The following is a 23591-nucleotide window of genomic DNA, read 5'->3' on the forward strand; positions in this document are numbered from 1 at the left end:
CGAAGCTTCGCCCCTGCATGAGCGTGTGGCATGCTCTCAGGCTTTTCATCGAGCGTATGGAGTAGGCATGTGTCGATGCCTACCTCGTATTTTGCCTCCGCATCCTTCTCTGCCCCGATGGCCAGCAGCTCGTAAAAAGGTGCCCCTTTGCCTCCCCCGCCCTATGGTGATCGTCCAGGTGCCTATTACCGCCTCTGCGTTCCCCCATGTCGGTGAGAGCACACAGGTCACGCCCCGCACGCGTCGTGCAGGCCATAGTGCACCTGGAGCATCTAACGTACGTAGGAGGACCCGTAACCCATGAAGACGATGCACGAGTCGACAGGGAAGCAGTCGAGCGCAATGGTATGGCTTCGGCGTCGGCCTAGGCGTGGTGGAAGACGAAGCGGTGATGGCCTGCGCAACACCACAGGTTGGTCGGAGGCGGTGTCTGGTGCCCGTCCCCTCGACCACGAGCTTAGCGGAGGAGGTCCCGGTGGAGCGGTCCGTCGGTGTAGCCCAGCGTGCGCGTCAGCCGAATGGGTGGTGGTGTTGGCGGCAACATGAACGGTGTAGGCGTTGTGGGCGCGGGTGGAGCGGGAGAGGCATGTGGCGACTGGGGTGCTGTGGGTGGGATGCTTGAGAAAGAAGATGGGGATGACATGTGGGCCCAAAAAATCAGTGAGAGAAGTGAGTAAAGTGTGTTTCCCGGCGCAACAATCACGAGATTAGGTTTGGGCCGCTTATAGGCGCCGGCGCGCCGGCCGAACTGTTCGGCCGCTCCAGCCCCAGCCACCCGATACCACAATTAAGGGCCGTTAGATCTGATCCCTGCTTCGTCTTTCTCCCATTAATCCCCCTGGAAAAAATTGAAACGCCCACAGCGACGTTCGACACCCCGCCATCCCCAGCGACCAAGCTTGAGGAACCACCGCGGCGTCCCCGTCGCCGGTTGGCGTCCTCGCCGGCCGTCCTTGTCACCGGGGCCGCTCGCCGGGCCGCTGCAGCTCGCCGGGGGCGCATGGCAGATGCAGCTCTGCCTTTGCATCTCAATGTGTCTCGCACCTTCTGGATGCAGCTCCGCCGCCCGCGCTTGCCTTGGATGCAACTTTGCCGCCCCCCGCGCTCGCCGTGGATGGATCCCGCCCTCGCCGCCCGCGCACGCCATGGATGCAGCTCCGTCTCGCCGGCGATTGACTGGTTCCAGCAAATAGAATTACACGGTGTAGCATTTTTCGTTGTCGGTCGTAGCAAAATGGAGACACGGTTGCAGCAAAAAAAAAACGTCGCTGTCGTCGCTGGTTGTAGCTCGCCGTTGCAGGTAGCAACGTTTGCATCTAAAAAATGAACGGATGTAACAAAAGACGTTGCCGGACATAGCAAAAACCTACGATGGTTGCAGCAAAAATGTCGTCATCGCCGTCGAACCTCGCAGCTCAGACGTAATGAATGTCCAAAATGTTATTCCGGTTGTAGCAAAAAGTGATGCTAGTTGTAGCAAAACGCAACACCGGCTATGTGTTGTAGCAAAACGTGACGCCAGTCGTAGCAAAATGCTATGCTGGTTGTAGCAAAATCTATGCAGGTTGAAGCATGTAGCAAAACTGCAGCGTTTTGTCATCTTCTTCCACCTCCAGCCGTCGCTGGTTGAAGCTTTTTTTTTTTTGCATCGGTTGTAGCTTTTCAGACCGCCCATTGCAACATTAAGGGGTGTCTCCCATGGTGCTCCCAGCTCGACGTCCGCCTCGAGCTTGTAAGCCATGAATGACTTGCCTGTGAGCTCGCATGTGATGCCCCCTGTCATGGTAGCACCCGTGCTCAGCCCCATCGTGCGCGCGACCATGGCTTACGAGCTCGTCGACTCAAACCGCCCCCGGCCATCACACTCGTCGTCCTTTGTTAGGAGCACCACCGCCCCGTCCTTGCCGGGCTTGCAGACCATGGTGCAGCCCGCGCTCGTCACCCCAGACCACCCGCGCTCGTCACGCCGGCCGCCGCGCTCGCCGTCCCTGGCCGTCCGCGCTCGCAAGTCATCCGCGTGCAGGAGCGTGTTCGCGTCGAAGAAGCTGCTACGGGAGCCCACACGCCAGCGCCTCACGAGACGAAGGGACCGGCCGAAAATTTGGCCGGCGTGTAGATGGCAAACATTTACGTTAGGTTTTCGATTTAGACTTCATGTATGAATTGATGGTCTATTTCAGTTTTTTTCAAAAAAAAAAGTGCCGCACAAAACCACGGCCCCAGGCCCCGTCGATCCGACGACGGGTCGGAGGCTGTCGGAGCAAATGAGGAGACGGGCCGCCCATCTCGGCATTTCCACGCGCCATGCTTTCCAGAACCTTCCCCTCCTTTCTTTTTCCGTTCCAAAACCATCCAATCCGAGCCGTCCGTCGGCAATCCGCGGGCCCAGAACCCACGGGCGCCGCACCGTTCTTACCCCCGCTCCAAGCCACACCCAGACAACACCCTACAAATCCATCCCCTCCCGCTGCCAGCCTGTCCCACCTCCCTCGACCCCACACGTCATCGGCACACCGCCACCGCAAATCCCCCCGAATATTCCCTCCCATCGCGAACTACGCCTTCGCCTCTATAAAGAAAACCGCAGCGCACGGGCAGCGTCGCCACATCCATCCAAACCAAAGCCAAGCCCATCGCCACTCCAATCCAGCGACCGCCTCGCCCAGATCGCCGCCGATTCGATCCGGTTCCTCGACGGTGAACCCTCTCCCCCGCCTCCGATCGCGATCCGCGGCCGCATCCCTCCCTCCCTCGCGGGCCGGCGTCTGACCTCCTCTTCGCGGCGTCTGTTTTGGGTGCAGGGATGGCGACCAAGAGGAGCGTGGGCACCCTCGGGGAGGCGGATCTCAAGGGGAAGAAGGTGTTCGTGCGCGCCGACCTCAACGTGCCGCTCGACGACGCCCAGAAGATCACCGACGACACCCGCATCCGCGCATCCATCCCCACCATCAAGTACCTCCTCGAGAAGGGCGCCAAGGTCATCCTGGCCAGCCATCTGGTGAGCATCCCAACCCACCCACGCTCGTTGATCCGAGACATACAGCATGCTAGTAGCCTATAAGAAGTTAGGCCTTGGATTTATTTATGGGCATCGTATGTGTGATTCCTGGGAGCATTGGATGCGGTCGAGTGGTTCTGTGTCATCATTTTGAGCTCCAGACTAAGATCGGTGGAGATAAATATTGGGAACTGTAGCCGTTTACACATGTCTGCAATTTTGGTGTTAGTTTTGTTAGGATTGTAGCCATTTGCACATGTCTACAGTTTTGGTGTTTGTTATGTGCAAGGATGTGAACATGTGGCAAAAGTGGTTCAGTTTTGCTCTCAGTTAATTTCGCATATGCAAGTCTGTAATTTAAAGTCAGTCTTGCAACCCTTGAAATATTACAGTGAGGTTCAGTTAATGCCCCTTCAACTTAACCGATAATATTGCCATACTATCTGAACCAGTTTGCGTCTTCTGCACAGTTATGGCAGTCATCATTGTAATGATGAACCTAAGTTATAATATGCATTGGCGATCAGCTTGTTTTATCTCAGTTGTGAGGCGATTGAATTTAAGGATGACTGCCCAACTTGTTCCTTTTTCACTTTAAACAGATTTGGTGGTTAATTATATTCCTCTGCCAAAAATGAACGTCTTCAGTCGTGGTTGTTCATTGTTGTGTTCTGATTCTTAGTAGGAGGCAGCTACACAAAACTTTCAAGTTGTTTGCACCTCCACATTTCATGCATGACATTCAGTAAATTTTTTGTTTGATGCTGTCGCATAGCCAAGTAGTATTAGAACATCTGATGGGCTGGTATGCTATCGGTTATCTGGTTCCTGGTAACTTGGAGATGTATTGATAACAGACCATGTGCCCCTTTAACATTTCGTATCATTATATAGGTTATTGATTTTACAACTCTCCAGGCTAAACTGTGTTGCTTTCACCTAAACTTGCATTGCCAACAGACAATTTTACGCTGTGATTTTTTGATTACTAGTGTCAACCAATCCAATCCAGATTTATCATTTTTTGTAAAAAAAATTATGCTACTTATGTCACCTGATATGACGAGGAACATGATAAAAACTGTCAAATGTACTAAGTGTGATTGTTGTTTTTCCTTTCTCTAATGTTTTCATTGTTGTAACTTTCAGGGCCGCCCAAAAGGTGTCACCCCCAAGTTCAGCTTGAAGCCTCTTGTTCCACGCTTGTCTGAGCTCCTTGGACTTGAAGTATGTCATGGGACGCTAGTATCTTGCAATTCCGGTGTCTTTCTGAACTTAAGAGCACTTATATGTGTACATTGTCTTATGTCTGTCAATAGGTTGTGATGGCCCCTGACTGCATCGGTGAAGAAGTTGAGAAATTGGCTGCTGCTTTGCCAGATGGTGGTGTTCTACTCCTAGAGAATGTTAGATTCTACAAGGAGGAAGAGAAGAACGATCCTGAGTTTGCTAAGAAGCTTGCATCAGTTGCTGACCTTTATGTAAATGATGCTTTCGGCACTGCACATAGGGCTCATGCTTCAACCGAGGGTGTAACCAAGTTTTTGATGCCTTCTGTTGCTGGCTTCCTCATGCAGAAGGTATACCAGCTGAAATGACTCTCATTCCTGCACATTATTTGCTTGAAATTTTAAGAAAACAAATTATCCTTTGGTGTGCAAGTCAGTACATGGATCCTGACTTAGATTTTCCAGAAATCATTGGAACTAGTATATCTCAGATCAAAATAGCAAGATGTCTAATTATTTCAATTACTCCAGGAACTTGACTATCTTGTCGGAGCTGTTGCCAACCCAAAGAAGCCATTTGCTGCCATTGTTGGTGGATCCAAGGTCTCATCTAAGATTGGTGTGATCGAGTCTCTGCTGGCCAAGGTTGATATCCTCATCCTTGGTGGTGGTATGATCTTCACATTCTACAAGGCCCAGGGATTAGCTGTTGGAAAGTCTCTTGTGGAGGAAGACAAACTTGAACTGGCAACTTCACTGATCGAAACGGCAAAGTCCAAGGGTGTTAAGCTCTTGCTTCCGACTGATGTCGTTGTGGCTGACAAGTTTGCAGCAGATGCCGAAAGCAAGGTTTGTTCATTTTACACCTTGGATGGTCCTTGTGATAGCACTTTATACTCCAAAAAGTAGTAGTTTCAAAGGCTCTCAGTGTAATTCAACTGACATTTGTCCCCAAAACATGATTAGGTGTTTACCTGCTGATGCTCACCCTTGATACTATTTTTCAGATTGTTCCTGCCACTGCTATCCCTGATGGTTGGATGGGTCTGGATGTTGGCCCAGATTCCATCAAGACTTTCGCAGAAGCCCTGGACACCACCAAGACTGTTATCTGGAACGGTCCTATGGGAGTCTTTGAGTTTGAGAAGTTTGCCGCAGGCACTGATGTTAGTACAATATCACATAAATGTACATTCATCTATCTCGTATTCGTTGTTGTTGCTAATGACAACTGTCCTTTTTCTCAGGCAATCGCGAAGCAGTTGGCTGAGCTTACTGGGAAGGGTGTCACGACCATCATTGGTGGAGGTGACTCCGTTGCTGCTGTTGAGAAGGCTGGGCTGGCCGACAAGATGAGCCACATTTCGACCGGCGGTGGCGCGAGCTTGGAGCTGCTGGAAGGCAAGCCCCTCCCAGGTGTTCTTGCCCTTGACGAGGCGTAGGTTGATTCGGTTTCACCTATCAGCTTGCTGCGTGCCCTTTTGTTTGGGATCTCATCTCGGTGTAACGCTGCAACGTTATATGTCCCAAGTAAACTTTGAGATAGGCTTGTCGCCAATTTTTGCTATTAGGTGAGTCGTGAATAATTATGAACTTCCTCTGTGCGAGTGAAGTGAGGTGACTGGAATTTAACGTACCCCTGTGGATGTGTATGGTTTTAAGCTCTGCGTCTGTGTCCGGTTTCCTTCTGTGTTGTTTGCTCTGTTTTAGTTTGAAATGAAACCTTGTCATGTACGGCCATGATTTTTACAAGAATCATCATGATGATAAATTAGCACCATCTTCCAAATAGCATTAGGCGTCGTGGTGAGGTTTGTCCCTTTCTCCTCTCATGGGTGTCCCCCGTTCTCTCATTGCTGGAAGATGTCTTCAGGACAAACCTTGGGCCTTGCTCCGCCATCCTCTTTGTCTGTTTTGATGCTTTCATCCACTTTCTGAATGCACGCACAGGCACACAAATACATGGCTGAAATAATACATGGTAGCTGAAAAGGCGCGAACTACACAAAAATACATGGCTGGAAATAATCTGGGCGCAAGCTAATTAAAGGCCTAACAGCTGTGGCCATTATTTTTCAGAGACAACTAGACAAAGTATCGCTGTAGTATTTGCAGACCACAGTTGCATAATTTAGATGGCAAACATGCACCACTTACGTATCAAAAGCTAGGCTTCCATCGAACGTGCCTGCTATTGTGGCCCAACAGGAAGCCTAGAGGTCTAGGGGAGTAGCATGATGCTATGTCGCTGTTAAGCACAAGCATCAGAGCCTTATAATATGCTATATTAGTGAACCCAGGGTATGAGTTGCATGCCCTTTTGGAGGCAAGGAATCTGATTGCACATGATCATATTTGGTTAATTTGTACCTTATTGTGGTTTTCTCCTATACCATTTGCCGACAACTCAATTACCCAATACTTAGTTTAAATTTGGTATAGTTATTCGTTCATCTCTTCGTAATCGTACGTTAACTCCAGCATTTTTTTTCCTTCTCTTGGAAGGTCTCACATTGTAATTTCCATCATACAGCAAAAACAGATGCATGCCAAAAGATACAATTGACTGCCATTGCCAGGATTATTTTTGGATGAGCTAGCACTTCTGCTCGTCCACCACTGAAAACCCAGTACTGAATGGCTAAAAAGTTTTCATGTTAGGAGAAACAACAATTAAACTTTCCCATTTGAATTTCTGTAGAACTAAAGCAAAAGGTAGGTGGAAGCGTCGAGCAAGATTTTGTATGCAAAGCAATCTCATCAAGATATGAACGAAACACAAGTGTTAGCATGCTTCAATTTGGATTGGGCTCCAAAGTCCTCATGAACTTCAATGTGGGTTCCTAATTATTATACTGGGATTCCTACAATCTTCCTTCGTCAAAAAGGAAAATAAACAAATAAACAGAAAGTGAAGTACTTGTGGGGCATAAATTTCATTTTTCCTTGCCTTCCGCTAAGAAAGCCATAAGCCATCTTAATTTGATGGTATACGCAAGAGGAGCTCTTAAACAAATGCAAGTGCAATAAACTACACACCGTCCTGATTAGAGAACCTCTTGAGAAGCTGGAAAGAGCTGGGAGATTTTGTATGAGAGAACCTCTTGAGGAAAAATGAAGCATGATAAACAAAAAGAATACACTAATAAACAGAAACAGAAGGAGAAGGCAGGGCAAACAACACCAAATTAGCAAGCATTTACCTTCCATGCAAGTCCGCCTACTTACGCAAGAGAAACCAGAAAACAATCTCTATATCTGTTGGTGGCCGTGAGAAAATGAAGCTGCAGCATGATCTGATGGAGCAAAAATTCCAAGATAACCCCGCGCAACCGAACGCGGTTTCGGCGCATGCTGGATGAGCAGATCATGCTGGCAGCTTCAGTCTCTCACACCAGCAAAGGCGTCCGTCCGTCCATGGTAGCAGAAGGACATGGAGCTACGCGGAGATAGGGGTAAGGGAGAGAAGTGGCCGCTGCCATGCATATGTACCTATCTGGGATATCTGTATGGCGGCCTCATATGCGTAGGGTGGGCGAACTTAAAGGAGAGGAGGAGGAGGAGGGGAGGAGCGACAAAACCATGGCAGGAGGGGTGGGTGTGTGTCCATGGTGGTTGGTGCAAGCATGGTCCCTTTCTTGCCGCTCACACCTCGTGACACTGCCGTTTTGCCCTCACCGAAGTCGCCATCGCCACCACGGCTTGTTTTATGTGCAGTGTCCTTGCTCCCCCGGCCACACCAGAACGGCACATGCATCTCTACGTTTTGCTCTCAAGTCCGGATTTTTCGTAGGATAATGTTTAAGAGTGCAGATGATTGGTCGTGTTGCTATCTATGTGTTTGTTGTGCGAGTCTGCTGATCGATTTATTTACTCCCTCCCTTTCGCAATGAAAAGAGATTTATTTGCTTCCTCCGATCCAAATTAATTGACGCAACCTCTATACAAGGTAAGTGGGAGTACTGATGATGGATGGACAGTGGTGTTGAGGGTGCAGGTGAGGCTTTCAAAAATATGTCATAGCATTCTAAAGTTATGCTAACGGTGTTTTAATTCGCAAAAAAAAAAAAACGGTGTTTTAAAGCATTTCACGTTCATTAAAGATTAACTTTCAGATGTGTTGTGTTCTTTCGCAGGGTCTTTCGCAACACTGCCGCTACGACGATGATGGTCGTCATGAAGATCAAAGAGGAGGCCCATCTTTGGGCTATGGCCGATACACCCACTTGAGTATTGTAATGCCACGAGAGTAGTTCTCTGTTTCCTGCTTTGCGGCTATTTGTCTAAAACCTTCTCCCTTAATCAACGAAAATGACAAATTTTTTGCCTTGTTTTTGTAAAAGAAACTTCTAGATGTGCTTTGGTGAGATGCATACTTCACAATTTCTGGCTACCATTACACATGTATTTTCTTGACATGCATACAAAAATTCAGTGGGTGTACAAAGTGTTCCAGTACATATCAACTTGCCTCTTAGAGTGTCACCGTGTGTGGTTGCGTATTGAGTCAATTACACATGTGGTGCTTGAATTTGGCGCAAATGGTTGCTTTACTGCTAGAACTTATTGTTGGAAATATGCCCTAGAGCAATAATAAATTGGTTATTATCATATTTTCCCTTCATGATAAATGTTTATTATTCATGATAGAATTGTGTTGACCGGAAACTTAAATACACGTGTGAATACATAAACTACACTGTGTCCCTAGTAAGCCTCTACTAGACTAGCTCGTTGATCAAAAATGGTTATGGTTTCCTGACCAAAGACATGAGTTGTCATTTGATAAGAGATCATATCATTAGGAGAATGATGTGATGGACAGACCCAACCGTAAGGTTAGCATCAGATCGTTTAGTTATTTGCTATAGCTTTCTTCATGTCAAGTATTTGTTGCTTCGACCATGAGATCATGCTACTCCCGAATACCGGAGGAATGCCTTGTGTGCATCAAACGTCACTTCGTAACCGGGTGATCATAAAGGTGCTCTACAGGTATCTCCGAAGGTGTCTGTTAGGTTGCATGGATCGAGACTGGGATTTGTCACTCCGTGTGACGGAGAGATATCACATCATAGGAAGCTTCATGTGACTAATGGGTTTAGTCACGTGATCTTGTATTACGGAATGAGTAAAGAGACTTGCCAGTAACGAGATTGAACTAGGTATGGAGATCCTGACGGTCGAATCTCGGGCAAGTAACATATCGCTAGACAAAGGGAATTGCATACGGGATTAACCGAATCCTTGACATCGTGGTTCAACCGATGAAGATCTTCGTAGGATATGTAGGAACCAATATGAGCATCCAGGTTCCGCTATTGGTTATTGGCCGGAGAGGAGTCTCGGTCATGTCTGCATAGTTCTCGAACCCGCAGGGTCGCACGCTTAACGTTCGATGACGCTAGGGTAGTATTGAGATCATAATAGTGGAAAGTCCGAAGGTTGTTCGGAGTCCCGGATGGGATCCGGTGTTGGGAAATGTATCATGCAATTTCAAATTTCATACGCTCACGCAAGATCTATCTAGGAGATGCATAGCAATGAGAGGGGAAGAGTGTGTCCACGTACCCTCGTAGACCAAAAGCGGAAGCGTTTGACAACGTGGTTGACGTAGTCGAACTTCTTCTCGTTTCGACCGATCAAGCACCGAACGTACGGCACCTTCGAGTTCTGCACACGTTCAGCTCGATGACATCCCTCGGACTCTTGATCCAGCAGAGTTCGAGGAAGTAGACGAGTTCTGTCAGCACGACGGCATGGTGACGGTGATGGTGAAGTGATCCGCGCAGGGCTTCGCCTAAGCACTACGAAGATATGACCGGAGGCGTAAACTGTGAAGGGGGGCGCCGCACACGGCTAACAATTGTTGGTGTGTGTTCTAGCGGTGCCCCCACATATATATAGGTTGGAGGGGAGGAGAGGCAGCCAAGGGGGCGCCCCAAGTAGGAGGAATCCTACTTGGGCGCCTCCCCAATTCGGCCTCCCCCCTTCCATAAGTTCCGGAGGGGGAAGGAAGGAGGAGGGAGGGGGGAAGGAAGGGGGAGGTCGAATCCCTCCCCTTCCTTCTCTCTTCCCCTCTTTCCTTCTCCTCCTATTTCGGCCTTTATGGGGGCGCACCAGCCCCTTGTGGGCTGGTCTATCCCTCTCTTAGCCCATAAGGCCCATATCTTTGCCGGGGGTGCCCGGAACCCCTTTCGGTGACCCGATATGTACCCGATACCCTCCGGAACACTTCCGTGTCCGAATACTATCGTCCTATATATCAATCTTTACCTCTCGACCATTTTGAGACTCCTTGTCATGCCCGTGATCTCATCCGGGACTCCGAACAACATTCGGTCACCAAATCACATAACTCATGTAGTATAAAATCGTCATCGAACGTTAAGCGTGCGGACCCTACGTGTTCGAGAACTATGTAGACATGTCCGAGACACCTCTCCGGTCAATAACCAATAGCGGAACCTGGATGCTCATATTGGCTTCTACATATTCTATGAACATCTTTATCGGTCGAACTGTTATGACAACATACGTTATTCCCTTTGTCATCGGTATGTTACTTGCCCGAGGTTTGATCGTCGGTATCTTCATACCTAGTTCAATCTCATTACCGGCAAGTCTCTTTACTCGTTCCGTAATACATCATCCCGCAACTAACTCATTAGTCACATTGTTCGCAAGGCTTCTTATGATGTGTATTACCGAGAGGGCCCAGAGATACCTCTCCGATACTAAGAGTGACAAATCCTAATCTCGATCTATGCCAACCCAACAAACACCTTCGGAGATACCTGTAGAGCATCTTTATAATCACCTAGTTACGTTGTGACGTTTGATAGCACACAAGGTATTCCTCCGATATCCGGGAGTTGCATAATCTCATGGTCGAGGGAATATGTATTTGACATGAAGAAAGCTATAGCAATAAAATTGAACAATCATAATGCTAATCTAATGGATGGTCTTGTCCATCACATCATTCTCCTAATGATGTGATCCCGTTCATCAAATGACAACACATGTCTATGGTTAGGAAACTTAACCATCTTTGATTAACGAGCTAGTCTAGTAGAGGCTTACTAGGGACACAGTGTTTTGTCTATGTATCCACACATGTATTAAGTTTCTGGTTAATTCAATTCTAGCATGAATAATAAACATTTATCATGATATAAGGAAATATAAAATAATAACTTTATTATTGCCTCTAGGGCATATTTCCTTCAGTATCCCACTTGCACTAGAGTCAATAATCTAGTTCACATCGCCATATGATTTAACACCAACAGTTCACATCTTTATGTGATTAACACCCATAGTTCACATCGCCATGTGACCAATACCCAAAGGGTTTACTAGAGTCAATAATATAGTTCACATCGCTATGTGATTAACACCCAAAGAGTACTAAGGTGTGATCATGTTTTGCTTGTGACAGAAGTTTAGTCAACGGGTCTGCCACATTCAGATCCGTATGTATTTTGCAAATTTCTATGTCTACAACGCTCTGCATGGAGCTACTCTAGCTAATTGCTCCCACGTTCAATACGTATCTAGATTGAAACTTGGAGTCATCTAGATCAGTGTTAAAGCTTGCATCGACATAACTCTTTATGACGAACTCTTTATCACCTCCATAACTGGAAAACATTTCCTTAGTCCTCTTTAAGGTAACTAAGGATAATTTTGACCGCTGTCCAGTGATCTATGTTGGGGAACGTAGTATTTCAAAATTTTTGCCTACGATCACGCAAGATCTATCTAGGAGAAGCATAGCAACGAGCGGGGAGAGTGTGTCCACATACCCTCGTAGACCGAAAGCGGAAGCGTTTAGTAACACGGTTGATGTAGTCGAACGTCTTTGCGATCCAACCGATCAAGTACCGAATGCACCGCACCTCCGCGATCTGCACACGTTCAGCTCGGTGACGTCCTTCGAACTCTTGATCCAGCTGAGGCCGAGGGAGAGTTCCGTCAGCACGACGGCGTAGTGACGGTGATGATGAAGTTACCGGCGCAGGGCTTCGCCTAAGCACTATGATGATATGATCGAGGTGTAAAACTGTGCAGGGGGGCACCACACACGGCTAAGAGATTGTCTATTGTGCCTTTAGGGTGCCCCCTGCCCCCATATATAAAGGAGGGGAGGAGGAGGCTGGCCGACAAGGGGCGCGCTAGGGAGAGGGGAGTCCTACTAGGACTCTAGTCCTAGTAGGATTCGGCCCCACCCTTTTTTCCTTCTACCGGAGGGGGAAAAGGGGAAGGAGAGGGAGTAGGAGAAGGAAAGGGGGGGGGGGGGTGGTGCCCCCTTCCCAAGTCCAATTCGGCCTCCTCCCTTGTGGGGGGCGCACCAGCCCCTTGTGGGCTGGTTCGTCTCCCTCCTATGGCCCATAAGGCCCATATCTTTCCCCGGGGGGTTCCGGTAACCTCCCGGTACTCCGGAAAAATGCCCGAATCACTCGGAACCATTCCGATGTCTGAATGCAACCTTCCAATATATGAATCTTTACCTCTCGACCATTTTGAGACTCCTCGTCATGTCCGTGATCTCATCCGGGACTCCGAACAAACTTCGGTACATCAAATCACATAACTCATAATACAAATCGTCATCGAACGTTAAGCATGTGGACCCTACGGGTTCGAGAACTATGTAGACATGACCGGGACACATCTCCGGTCAATAACCAATAGCGGAACCTGGATGCTCATATTGGCTCCTACATATTCTACAAAGATCTTTATCGGTCAAACCGCATAACAACATACGTTGTTCCCTTTGTCATCGGTATGTTACTTGCACGAGATTCGATCGTCGGTATCATCTACCTAGTTCAATCTCGTTACCCGCAAGTCTCTTTACTCGTTCCGTAATACATCATCCCGCAACTAACTCATTAGTCACATTGCTTGCAAGGCTTATAGTGATGTGCATTACCGAGAGGGCCCAGAGATACCTCTCCGATACACATAGTGACAAATCCTAATCTCGATCTATGCCAACTCAACAAACACCATCGGAGACACCTGTAGAGCATCTTTATAATCACCCAGTTACGTTGTGACGTTTGATAGCACACTAAGTGTTCCTCCGGCATTCGGGAGTTGCATAATCTCATAGTCATAGGAACATGTATAAGTCATGAAGAAAGCAATAGCAATAAACTTAAACGATCATAGTGCTAAGCTAACGGATGGGTCTTGTCCATCACATCATTATCTAATGATGTGATCCCGTTCATCAAATGACAACACATGTCTATGGCTAGGAAACTTAACCATCTTTGATTACGAGCTAGTCAAGTAGAGGCATACTAGGGGCACTCTGTTTTGTCTATGTATTCACACATGTATCAAGTTTCCGGTTAATACAATTCTAGCATGAATAATAAACATTTATCATGACATAAGGAAATATAAATAACAACTTTATTATTGCCTCTAGGGCATATTTCCTTCAATCTAGTCCTGGATCACTATTGTACGCCCTTGCCAAACTCATGGCAAGGTACACAATAGGTCTGGTACACAACATAGCATACTATATAGAACCCATGGTCTTAGGCATAGGGAATGACTTTCATTCTCTTTCTATATTCTGCCGTGGTCGTTTTTTTGAGTCTTACTCAACTTCACACCTTGCAACACAGGCAAGAACCCTTTCTTTGACTGATCCATTTTGAACTATCTTCAAAACTTTGTCAAGGTATGCGTTTTATGAAAGTCCTATTTGTTGGAAATATGCCCTAGAGGCAATAATAAATGGTTATTATTATATTTCTTTGTTCATGGTAATTGTCTATTATTCATGCTATAATTGTATTATCCGGAAATCGTAATACATGTGTGAATACATAGACCACAAAGTGTCCCTAGTAAGCCTCTAGTTGACTAGCTCGTTAATCAACAGATAGTCATGGTTTCCTGACTATGGACATTGGATGTCATTGATAACGGGATCACATCATTAGGAGAATGATGTGATGGACAAGACCCAATCCTAAGCATAGCATAAAAGATCGTGTAGTTTCGTTTGCTAGAGCTTTTCCAATGTCAAGTATCTTTTCCTTAGACCATGAGATCGTGCAACTCCCGGATACCGTAGGAGTGCTTTGGGTGTGCCAAACGTCACAACGTAACTGGGTGACTATAAAGGTGCATTACGGGTATCTCCGAAAGTGTTTGTTGGGTTGGCACGGATCGAGACTGGGATTTGTCACTCCGTGTGACGGAGAGGTATCTCTGGGCCCACTCGGTAATGCATCATCATAATGAGCTCAATGTGACTAAGGCGTTAGTCACGGGATCATGCATTGCGGTACGAGTAAAGAGACTTGCCGGTAACGAGATTGAACAAGGTATTGGGATACCGACGATCGAATCTCGGGCAAGTAACATACCGATTGACAAAGGGAATTGCATACGGATTGATTGAATCCTCGACACCGTGGTTCATCCGATGAGATCATCGTGGAACATGTGGGAGCCAACATGGGTATCCAGATCCCGCTGTTGGTTATTGACCGGAGAGGCGTCTCGGTCATGTCTGCATGTCTCCCGAACCCGTAGGGTCTACACACTTAAGGTTCGGTGACGCTAGGGTTGTAGAGATATATGTATGCGGAAACCCGAAAGTTGTTCGGAGTCCCGGATGAGATCCCGGACATCACGAGAGGTTCCGGAATGGTCCGGAGGTGAAGAATTATATATAGGAAGTCAAGTTTCGGCCACCGGGAAAGTTTCGGGGGTTACCGGTATTGTACCGGGACCACCGGAAGGGTCCCGGGGGTCCACCGGGTGGGGCCACCTATCCCGGAGGGCCCTGTGGGCTGAAAGTGGAAGGGAACCAGCCCTTAGTGGGCTGGGGCGCCCCCCTTGGGCCTCCCCCCATGCGCCTAGGGTTGGGAACCCTAGGGGGGGGGAGCTTCCCCCTTGCCTTGGGGGGCAAGGCAACCCCTTCCCCCTTTGGCCGCCCCCCCCTTGGAGATCCCATCTCCCAGGGCTGGCGCACCCCCCCAGGGGCCTATATAAAGGGCGGGGGGGGGGGGGGAGGGAGGGCAGCAACCAACAGCCTTGGGCGCCTCCCTCCTCCCCTGCAACACCTCTCTCTCTCTCGCAGAAGCTCGGCGAAGCCCTGCCGGAGACCCGCTACATCCACCACCACGCCGTCGTGCTGTTGGATCTCCATCAACCTCTCCTCCCCCCTTGCTGGATCAAGAAGGAGGAGACGTTGCCGCACCGTACGTGTGTTGAACGCGGAGGTGCCGTCCGTTCGGCACTCGATCATCGGTGATTTGGATCACGGCGAGTACGACTCCGTCATCCACGTTCATTGGAACGCTTCCGCTCGCGATCTACAAGGGTATGTAGATGCACTCCTTTCCCCTCGTTGCTAGTAGACTCCATAGATGCATCTTGGTGAGCGTAGGAAAATTTTAAATTATGCTACGATTCCCAACAGTGGCATCATGAGCCAGGCCTATGCGTAGTTACTATGCACGAGTAGAACACAAAGTAGTTGTGGGCGTTGAGTTTGCCAATTCTTCTTGCCGCTACTAGTCTTTTCTTGTTTCGGCGGCATTGTAGGATGAAGCGGCCCGGACCGACCTTACACGTACACTTACGTGAGACAGGTTCCACCGACTGACATGCACTAGTTGCATAAGGTGGCTAGCGGGTGTCTGTCTCTCCTACTTTAGTCGGAACGGATTCGATGAAAAGGGTCCTTATGAAGGGTAAATAGAAATTGGCAAATCACGTTGTGGTCATACGTAGGTAAGAAACGTTCTTGCTAGAAACCTACAAACCACGTAAAAACTTGCAACAACAATTAGAGGACGTCTAACTTGTTTTTGCAGCAAGTGCTATGTGATGTGATATGGCCAGAAGATGTGATGAATGATATATGTGATGTATGAGATTGATCATATTCTTGTAATAGGAATCACGACTTGCATGTCGATGAGTATGACAACCGGCAGGAGCCATAGGAGTTGTCTTTATTATTTTGTATGACCTGCGTGTCATTGAATAACGCCATGTAAATTACTTTACTTTGTTGCTAAACGCGTTAGCCATAGAAGTAGAAGTAATCGTTGGCGTGACGACTTCATGAAGACACAATGATGGAGATCATGATGATGGAGATCATGGTGTCATGCCGGTGACAAAGATGATCATGGTGCCCCGAAGATGGAGATCAAAGGAGCATAATGATATTGGCCATATCATGTCACTATTTGATTGCATGTGATGTTTATCATGTTTTTGCATCTTATTTGCTTAGAACGACGGTAGTAAGTAAGATGATCCCTTATAATAATTTCAAGAAAGTGTTCACCCTAACTGTGCACCGTTGCGAAGGTTCGTTGTTTCGAAGCACCACGTGATGATCGGGTGTGATAGATTCTAACGTTCGAATACAACGGGTGTTGACGAGCCTAGCATGTACAGACATGGCCTCGGAACACACGCAATACACTTAGGTTGACTTGACGAGCCTAGCATGTACAGACATGGCCTCGGAACACGGAGGACCGAAAGGTCGAGCATGAGTCGTATAGAAGATACGATCAACATGGAGATGTTCACCGATCTTGACTAGTCCGTCTCACGTGATGATCGGACACGGCCTAGTTAAACTCGGATCATGTTTCACTTAGATGACGAGAGGGATGTCTATCTGAGTGGGAGTTCATTAAATAATTTGATTAGATGAACTCAATTATCATGAACTTAGTCTAAAATCTTTACACTATGTCTTGTAGATCAAATGGCCAACGTTGTCCTCAATTTCAACGCGTTCCTAGAGAAAACCAAGCTGAAAGATGATGGCAGCAACTATACGGACTGGGTCCGGAACCTGAGGCTCATCCTCATAGTAGCCAAGAAAGATTATGTCTTAGAAGCACCGCTAGGTGATGCACCAATCCCACAGAACCAAGACGTTATGAACGCTTGGCAATCACGTGCTGATGATTACTCCCTCGTTCAGTGCGGCATGCTTTACAGCTTAGAACCGGGTCTCCAAAAGCGTTTTGAGAAACATGGAGCATATGAGATGTTCGAGGAGCTGAAACTGGTTTTTCAAGCTCATGCCCGGGTCGAGAGATATGATGTCTCCGACAAGTTCTTCAGCTGTAAAATGGAGGAGAACAGTTCTGTTAGTGAGCACATACTCAGAATGTCTGGGTTGCACAACCGCTTGTCTCAGCTGGGAGTTAATCTCCCGGATGACGCGGTCATTGACAGAATCCTCCAGTCGCTTCCACCAAGCTACAAGAGCTTTGTGATGAACTACAATATGCAGGGGATGGAAAAGACCATTCCCGAGGTATATTCAATGCTGAAATCAGCGGAAGGGGAGATCAGAAAAGAACATCAAGTGTTGATGGTGAATAAAACCACCAAGTTCAAGAAGGGCAAGGGTAAGAAGAACTTCAAGAAGGACGGCAAGGGAGTTGCCGCGCCCGGTAAACCAGTTACTGGGAAGAAGTCAAAGAATGGACCCAAGCCCGGGACTGAGTGCTTTTATTGCAAGGGAAGTGGTCACTGGAAGCGGAACTGCCCCAAATATTTAGCGGACAAGAAGAAGGCCGGCAACACCCAAGGTATATGTGATATACAAGTAATTGATGTGTACCTTACCAGTACTCGTAGTAGCTCCTGGGTATTTGATACCGGTGCGGTTGCTCATATTTGTAACTCAAAACAGGAACTACGGAATAAACGGAGACTGGCAAAGGACGAGGTGACGATGCGCGTCGGGAATGGTTCCAAGGTCGATGTGATCGCCGTCGGCACGCTACCTCTGCATCTACCCACGGGATTAGTTTTAAACCTCAATAATTGTTATTTAGTGCCAGCTTTGAGCATGAACATTGTATCTGGATCTCGTTTAATTCGAGATGGCTACTCATTTAAATCCGAGAATAATGGTTGTTCTATTTATTTGAGAGATATGTTTTATGGTCATGCCCCGCTGGTCAATGGTTTATTTTTGATGAATCTCGAACGTGATGTTACACATGTTCATAGTGTGAATACCAAAAGATGTAAAGTTGATAACGATAGTCCCACATACTTGTGGCACTGCCGCCTTGGTCACATTGGTGTCAAGCGCATGAAGAAGCTCCATGCAGATGGACTTTTGGAGTCTCTTGATTACGAATCATTTGACACGTGCGAACCATGCCTCATGGGTAAGATGACCAAGACTCCGTTCTCCGGAACAATGGAGCGAGCAACCAACTTATTGGAAATCATACATACCGATGTGTGTGGTCCAATGAGTGTTGAGGCTCGCGGAGGATATCGTTATGTTCTCACTCTCACTGATGATTTAAGTAGATATGGATATGTCTACCTAATGAAACACAAGTCTGAAACCTTTGAAAAGTTCAAGGAATTTCAGAGTGAAGTTGAGAATCAACGTGACAGGAGAATAAAATTCTTACGATCAGATCGTGGTGGAGAATATTTAAGTCACGAGTTTGGTACACACTTAAGGAAATGTGGAATAGTTTCACAACTCACGCCGCCTGGAACACCTCAGAGAAATGGTGTGTCCGAACGTCGTAATCGCACTCTATTGGATATGGTGCGATCTATGATGTCTCTTACCGATTTACCGCTCTCATTTTGGGGTTATGCTTTAGAGACTGCCGCATTCACTTTAAATAGGGCTCCGTCGAAATCCGTTGAGACGACACCGTATGAATTATGGTTTGGGAAGAAACCTAAGCTGTCGTTTCTAAAAGTTTGGGGATGCGATGCTTATGTCAAGAAACTTCAACCTGAAAAGCTCGAACCCAAATCGGAAAAATGCGTCTTCATAGGATACCCTAAGGAAACTATTGGGTATACCTTCTACCTCAGATCCGAAGGCAAGATCTTCGTTGCCAAGAACGGGTCCTTTCTAGAGAAGGAGTTTCTCTCGAAAGAATTGAGTGGGAGGAAAGTGGAACTTGATGAGGTGATAGTCACCCCTTCCGAACCGGAAAGTAGCGCAGCGCGGGAAAATGTTCCTGTGGTGCCTACACCGACTGGGGAGGAAGTTAATGATGATGATCATGAAGCTTCAGATCAAGTTACTGAACTTCGTAGGTCCACAAGGACACGTTCCGCACCAGAGTGGTACGGCAACCCTGTCCTGGAAATCATGTTGTTAGACAACGGTGAACCTTCGAACTATGAAGAAGCGATGGCGGGCCCGGATTCCGACAAATGGCTAGAAGCCATGAAATCCGAGATAGAATCCATGTATGAAAACAAAGTATGGACTTTGACTGACTTGCCCGATGAGCGGCGAGCCATAGAAAACAAATGGATCTTTAAGAAGAAGACGGACGCAGATGGTAATGTGACCATCTACAAAGCTCGACTTGTCGCTAAGGGTTATCGACAAGTTCAAGGGGTTGACTACGATGAGACTTTCTCACCCGTAGCGAAGCTGAAGTCCGTCCGAATCATGTTAGCAATTGCCGCATACTATGATTATGAGATATGGCAGATGGACGTCAAAACGGCATTCCTTAACGGCTTCCTTAAGGAAGAGTTGTATATGATGCAGCCGGAAGGTTTTGTCGATCCTAAGAATGCTAACAAAGTATGCAAGCTCCAGCGCTCAATCTATGGGCTGGTGCAAGCATCTCGGAGTTGGAACATTCGCTTTGATGAGATGATCAAAGCGTTTGGGTTTACACAGACTTATGGAGAAGCCTGTGTTTACAAGAAAGTGAGTGGGAGCTCTGTAGCATTTCTCATATTATATGTGGATGACATACTATTGATGGGAAATGATATAGAATTCTTGGAAAGTATAAAGGCCTATTTGAATAAGTGTTTTTCAATGAAGGACCTTGGAGAAGCTGCTTATATATTAGGCATCAAGATCTATAGAGATAGATCAAGACGCCTCATTGGTCTTTCACAGAGTACATACCTTGACAAGATATTGAAGAAGTTCAATATGGATCAGTCCAAGAAGGGGTTCTTGCCTGTATTGCAAGGTGTGCAATTGAGCACGGCTCAATGCCCGACCACGGCAGAAGATATAGAAGAGATGAGTGTCATCCCCTATGCCTCGGCCATAGGGTCTATTATGTATGCCATGCTGTGTACCAGACCTGATGTAAACCTTGCCGTAAGTTTGGTAGGAAGGTACCAAAGTAATCCCGGCAAGGAACACTGGACAGCGGTCAAGAATATCCTGAAGTACCTGAAGAGGACTAAGGATATGTTTCTCGTTTATGGAGGTGACGAAGAGCTCGTCGTAAAGGGTTACGTCGACGCTAGCTTCGACACAGATCTGGATGACTCGAAGTCACAGACCGGATACGTGTATATTTTGAATGGAGGAGCAGTAAGCTGGTGCAGTTGCAAGCAAAGCGTCGTGGCGGGATCTACATGTGAAGCGGAGTACATGGCAGCCTCGGAGGCAGCACAGGAAGCAGTCTGGATGAAGGAGTTCATTACCGACCTAGGGGTGATTCCCAATGCGTCGGGCCCGATGACTCTCTTCTGTGACAACACTGGAGCTATTGCCCTTGCGAAGGAGCCCAGGTTTCACAGGAAGACCAGGCATATCAAGCGTCGCTTCAACTCCATTCGTGAAAGTGTTCAAAATGGAGACATAGATATTTGTAAAGTACACACGGACCTGAATGTAGCAGATCCGTTGACTAAACCTCTCCCTAGGGCAAAACATGATCAACACCAGGACGCAATGGGTGTTCGATTCATCACAATGTAACTAGATTATTGACTCTAGTGCAAGTGGGAGACTGTTGGAAATATGCCCTAGAGGCAATAATAAATGGTTATTATTATATTTCTTTGTTCATGGTAATTGTCTATTATTCATGCTATAATTGTATTGTCCGGAAATCGTAATACATGTGTGAATACATAGACCACAACGTGTCCCTAGTAAGCCTCTAGTTGACTAGCTCGTTGATCAACAGATAGTCATGGTTTCCTGACTATGGACATTGGATGTCATTGATAACGGGATCACATCATTAGGAGAATGATGTGATGGACAAGACCCAATCCTAAGCATAGCATAAAAGATCGTGTAGTTTCGTTTGCTAGAGCTTTTCCAATGTCAAGTATCTTTTCCTTAGACCATGAGATCGTGCAACTCCCGGATACCGTAGGAGTGCTTTGGGTGTGCCAAACGTCACAACGTAACTGGGTGACTATAAAGGTGCATTACGGGTATCTCCGAAAGTGTCTGTTGGGTTGGCACGGATCGAGACTGGGATTTGTCACTCCGTGTGACGGAGAGGTATCTCTGGGCCCACTCGGTAATGCATCATCATAATGAGCTCAATGTGACTAAGGCGTTAGTCACGGGATCATGCATTGCGGTACGAGTAAAGAGACTTGCCGGTAACGAGATTGAACAAGGTATTGGGATACCGACGATCGAATCTCGGGCAAGTAACATACCGATTGACAAAGGGAATTGCATACGGATTGATTGAATCCTCGACACCGTGGTTCATCCGATGAGATCATCGTGGAACATGTGGGAGCCAACATGGGTATCCAGATCCCGCTGTTGGTTATTGACCGGAGAGGCGTCTCGGTCATGTCTGCATGTCTCCCGAACCCGTAGGGTCTACACACTTAAGGTCCGGTGACGCTAGGGTTGTAGAGATATATGTATGCGGAAACCCGAAAGTTGTTCGGAGTCCCGGATGAGATCCCGGACATCACGAGAGGTTCCGGAATGGTCCGGAGGTGAAGAATTATATATAGGAAGTCAAGTTTCGGCCACCGGGAAAGTTTCGGGGGTTACCGGTATTGTACCGGGACCACCGGAAGGGTCCCGGGGGTCCACCGGGTGGGGCCACCTATCCCGGAGGGCCCCGTGGGCTGAAAGTGGAAGGGAACCAGCCCTTAGTGGGCTGGGGCGCCCCCCTTGGGCCTCCCCCCATGCGCCTAGGGTTGGGAACCCTAGGGGGGGGAGCTTCCCCCTTGCCTTGGGGGGCAAGGCAACCCCTTCCCCCCTTTGGCCGCCGCCCCCCCTTGGAGATCCCATCTCCCAGGGCTGGCGCACCCCCCCAGGGGCCTATATAAAGGGGGGGGGGAGGGAGGGCAGCAACCAACAGCCTTGGGCGCCTCCCTCCTCCCCTGCAACACCTCTCTCTCTCTCTCGCAGAAGCTCGGCGAAGCCCTGCCGGAGACCCGCTACATCCACCACCACGCCGTCGTGCTGTTGGATCTCCATCAACCTCTCCTCCCCCCTTGCTGGATCAAGAAGGAGGAGACGTTGCCGCACCGTACGTGTGTTGAACGCGGAGGTGCCGTCCGTTCGGCACTCGATCATCGGTGATTTGGATCACGGCGAGTACGACTCCGTCATCCACGTTCATTGGAACGCTTCCGCTCGCGATCTACAAGGGTATGTAGATGCACTCCTTTCCCCTCGTTGCTAGTAGACTCCATAGATGCATCTTGGTGAGCGTAGGAAAATTTTAAATTATGCTACGATTCCCAACACTATTAAGCATCTTGATCTATCTCTATAGATCTTGATGCCTAATATATAAGCAGCTTCACCAAGGTCTTTCATTGAAAAACTTTTATTCAAGTATCCTTTCATGCTATCTAGAAATTCTACATCATTTCTAATAAACAATATGTCATCCACATATAATATTAGAAATGCTACAGAGCTCCCACTCACTTTCTTGTAAATACAGGCTTCTCCGAAAGTCTGTATAAAACCATATGCTTTGATCACCTCTTCAAAGCGTATATTTCAACTCCGAGATGCTTGCACCAGTCCATAGATGGATCGCTGGAGCTTGCACACTTTGTTAGCACCTTTAGGATCGACAAAGTCGGTGTCAAAACCGGTGGATCTCGGGTAGGGAGTCCCGAACTGTGCGTCTAAGGTCGATGGTAACTGGGGACGGGGGACACGATGTTACCTAGGTTCGGGCCCTCTTGATGGAGGTAATACCCTACTTCCTGCTTGATTGATCTTGATGAATATGAGGATTACAAGAGTTGATCTACCATGAGATCGTAATGGCTAAACCCTAGAAGTCTAGCCTTGTATGATTATGATTGCCTCTACGGACTAAACCCTCTGGTTTATATAGACACCGGAGGGGCCTAGGGTTGTACAGAGTCAGTTTACAGAGGAAGGAATCTTCATATCCGAACGCTAAGCTTGCCATCCACGCAAAGGAGAGTCCCATCCGGACACGGGAGGAAGTCTTCTATCTTGTATCTCCATGGCCCATCAGTCCAGCCCACGTCACATAGGCCGGACGCCCGAGGACCCGTTAATCCAGGAGTCCCTCAGTAGCCCCCGAACCAGGCTTCAATGACGATGTGTC

The 23591-nt window shown here is 47.6% G+C and overlaps 1 protein-coding gene across 1 annotated transcript; it reads left to right on the forward strand.

The window, feature by feature from the left end:
- Positions 1 to 2454: 2454 nt before the first annotated feature.
- On the forward strand, positions 2455 to 5888 carry LOC123144162 (phosphoglycerate kinase, cytosolic-like). Its single transcript, XM_044563210.1, has 7 exons — positions 2455 to 2697; positions 2802 to 2998; positions 4148 to 4225; positions 4318 to 4578; positions 4759 to 5076; positions 5235 to 5393; positions 5475 to 5888. The coding sequence occupies exons 2-7, from the start codon at positions 2804 to 2806 to the stop codon at positions 5667 to 5669; spliced, it is 1206 nt and encodes a 401-aa protein (XP_044419145.1). The 5' UTR covers positions 2455 to 2697; positions 2802 to 2803; the 3' UTR covers positions 5670 to 5888.
- Positions 5889 to 23591: the final 17703 nt, after the last annotated feature.

The sequence above is a fragment of the Triticum aestivum genome, chromosome 6D (genome assembly GCF_018294505.1).
Source record: "Triticum aestivum cultivar Chinese Spring chromosome 6D, IWGSC CS RefSeq v2.1, whole genome shotgun sequence".
NCBI lineage: Eukaryota > Viridiplantae > Streptophyta > Magnoliopsida > Poales > Poaceae > Triticum > Triticum aestivum.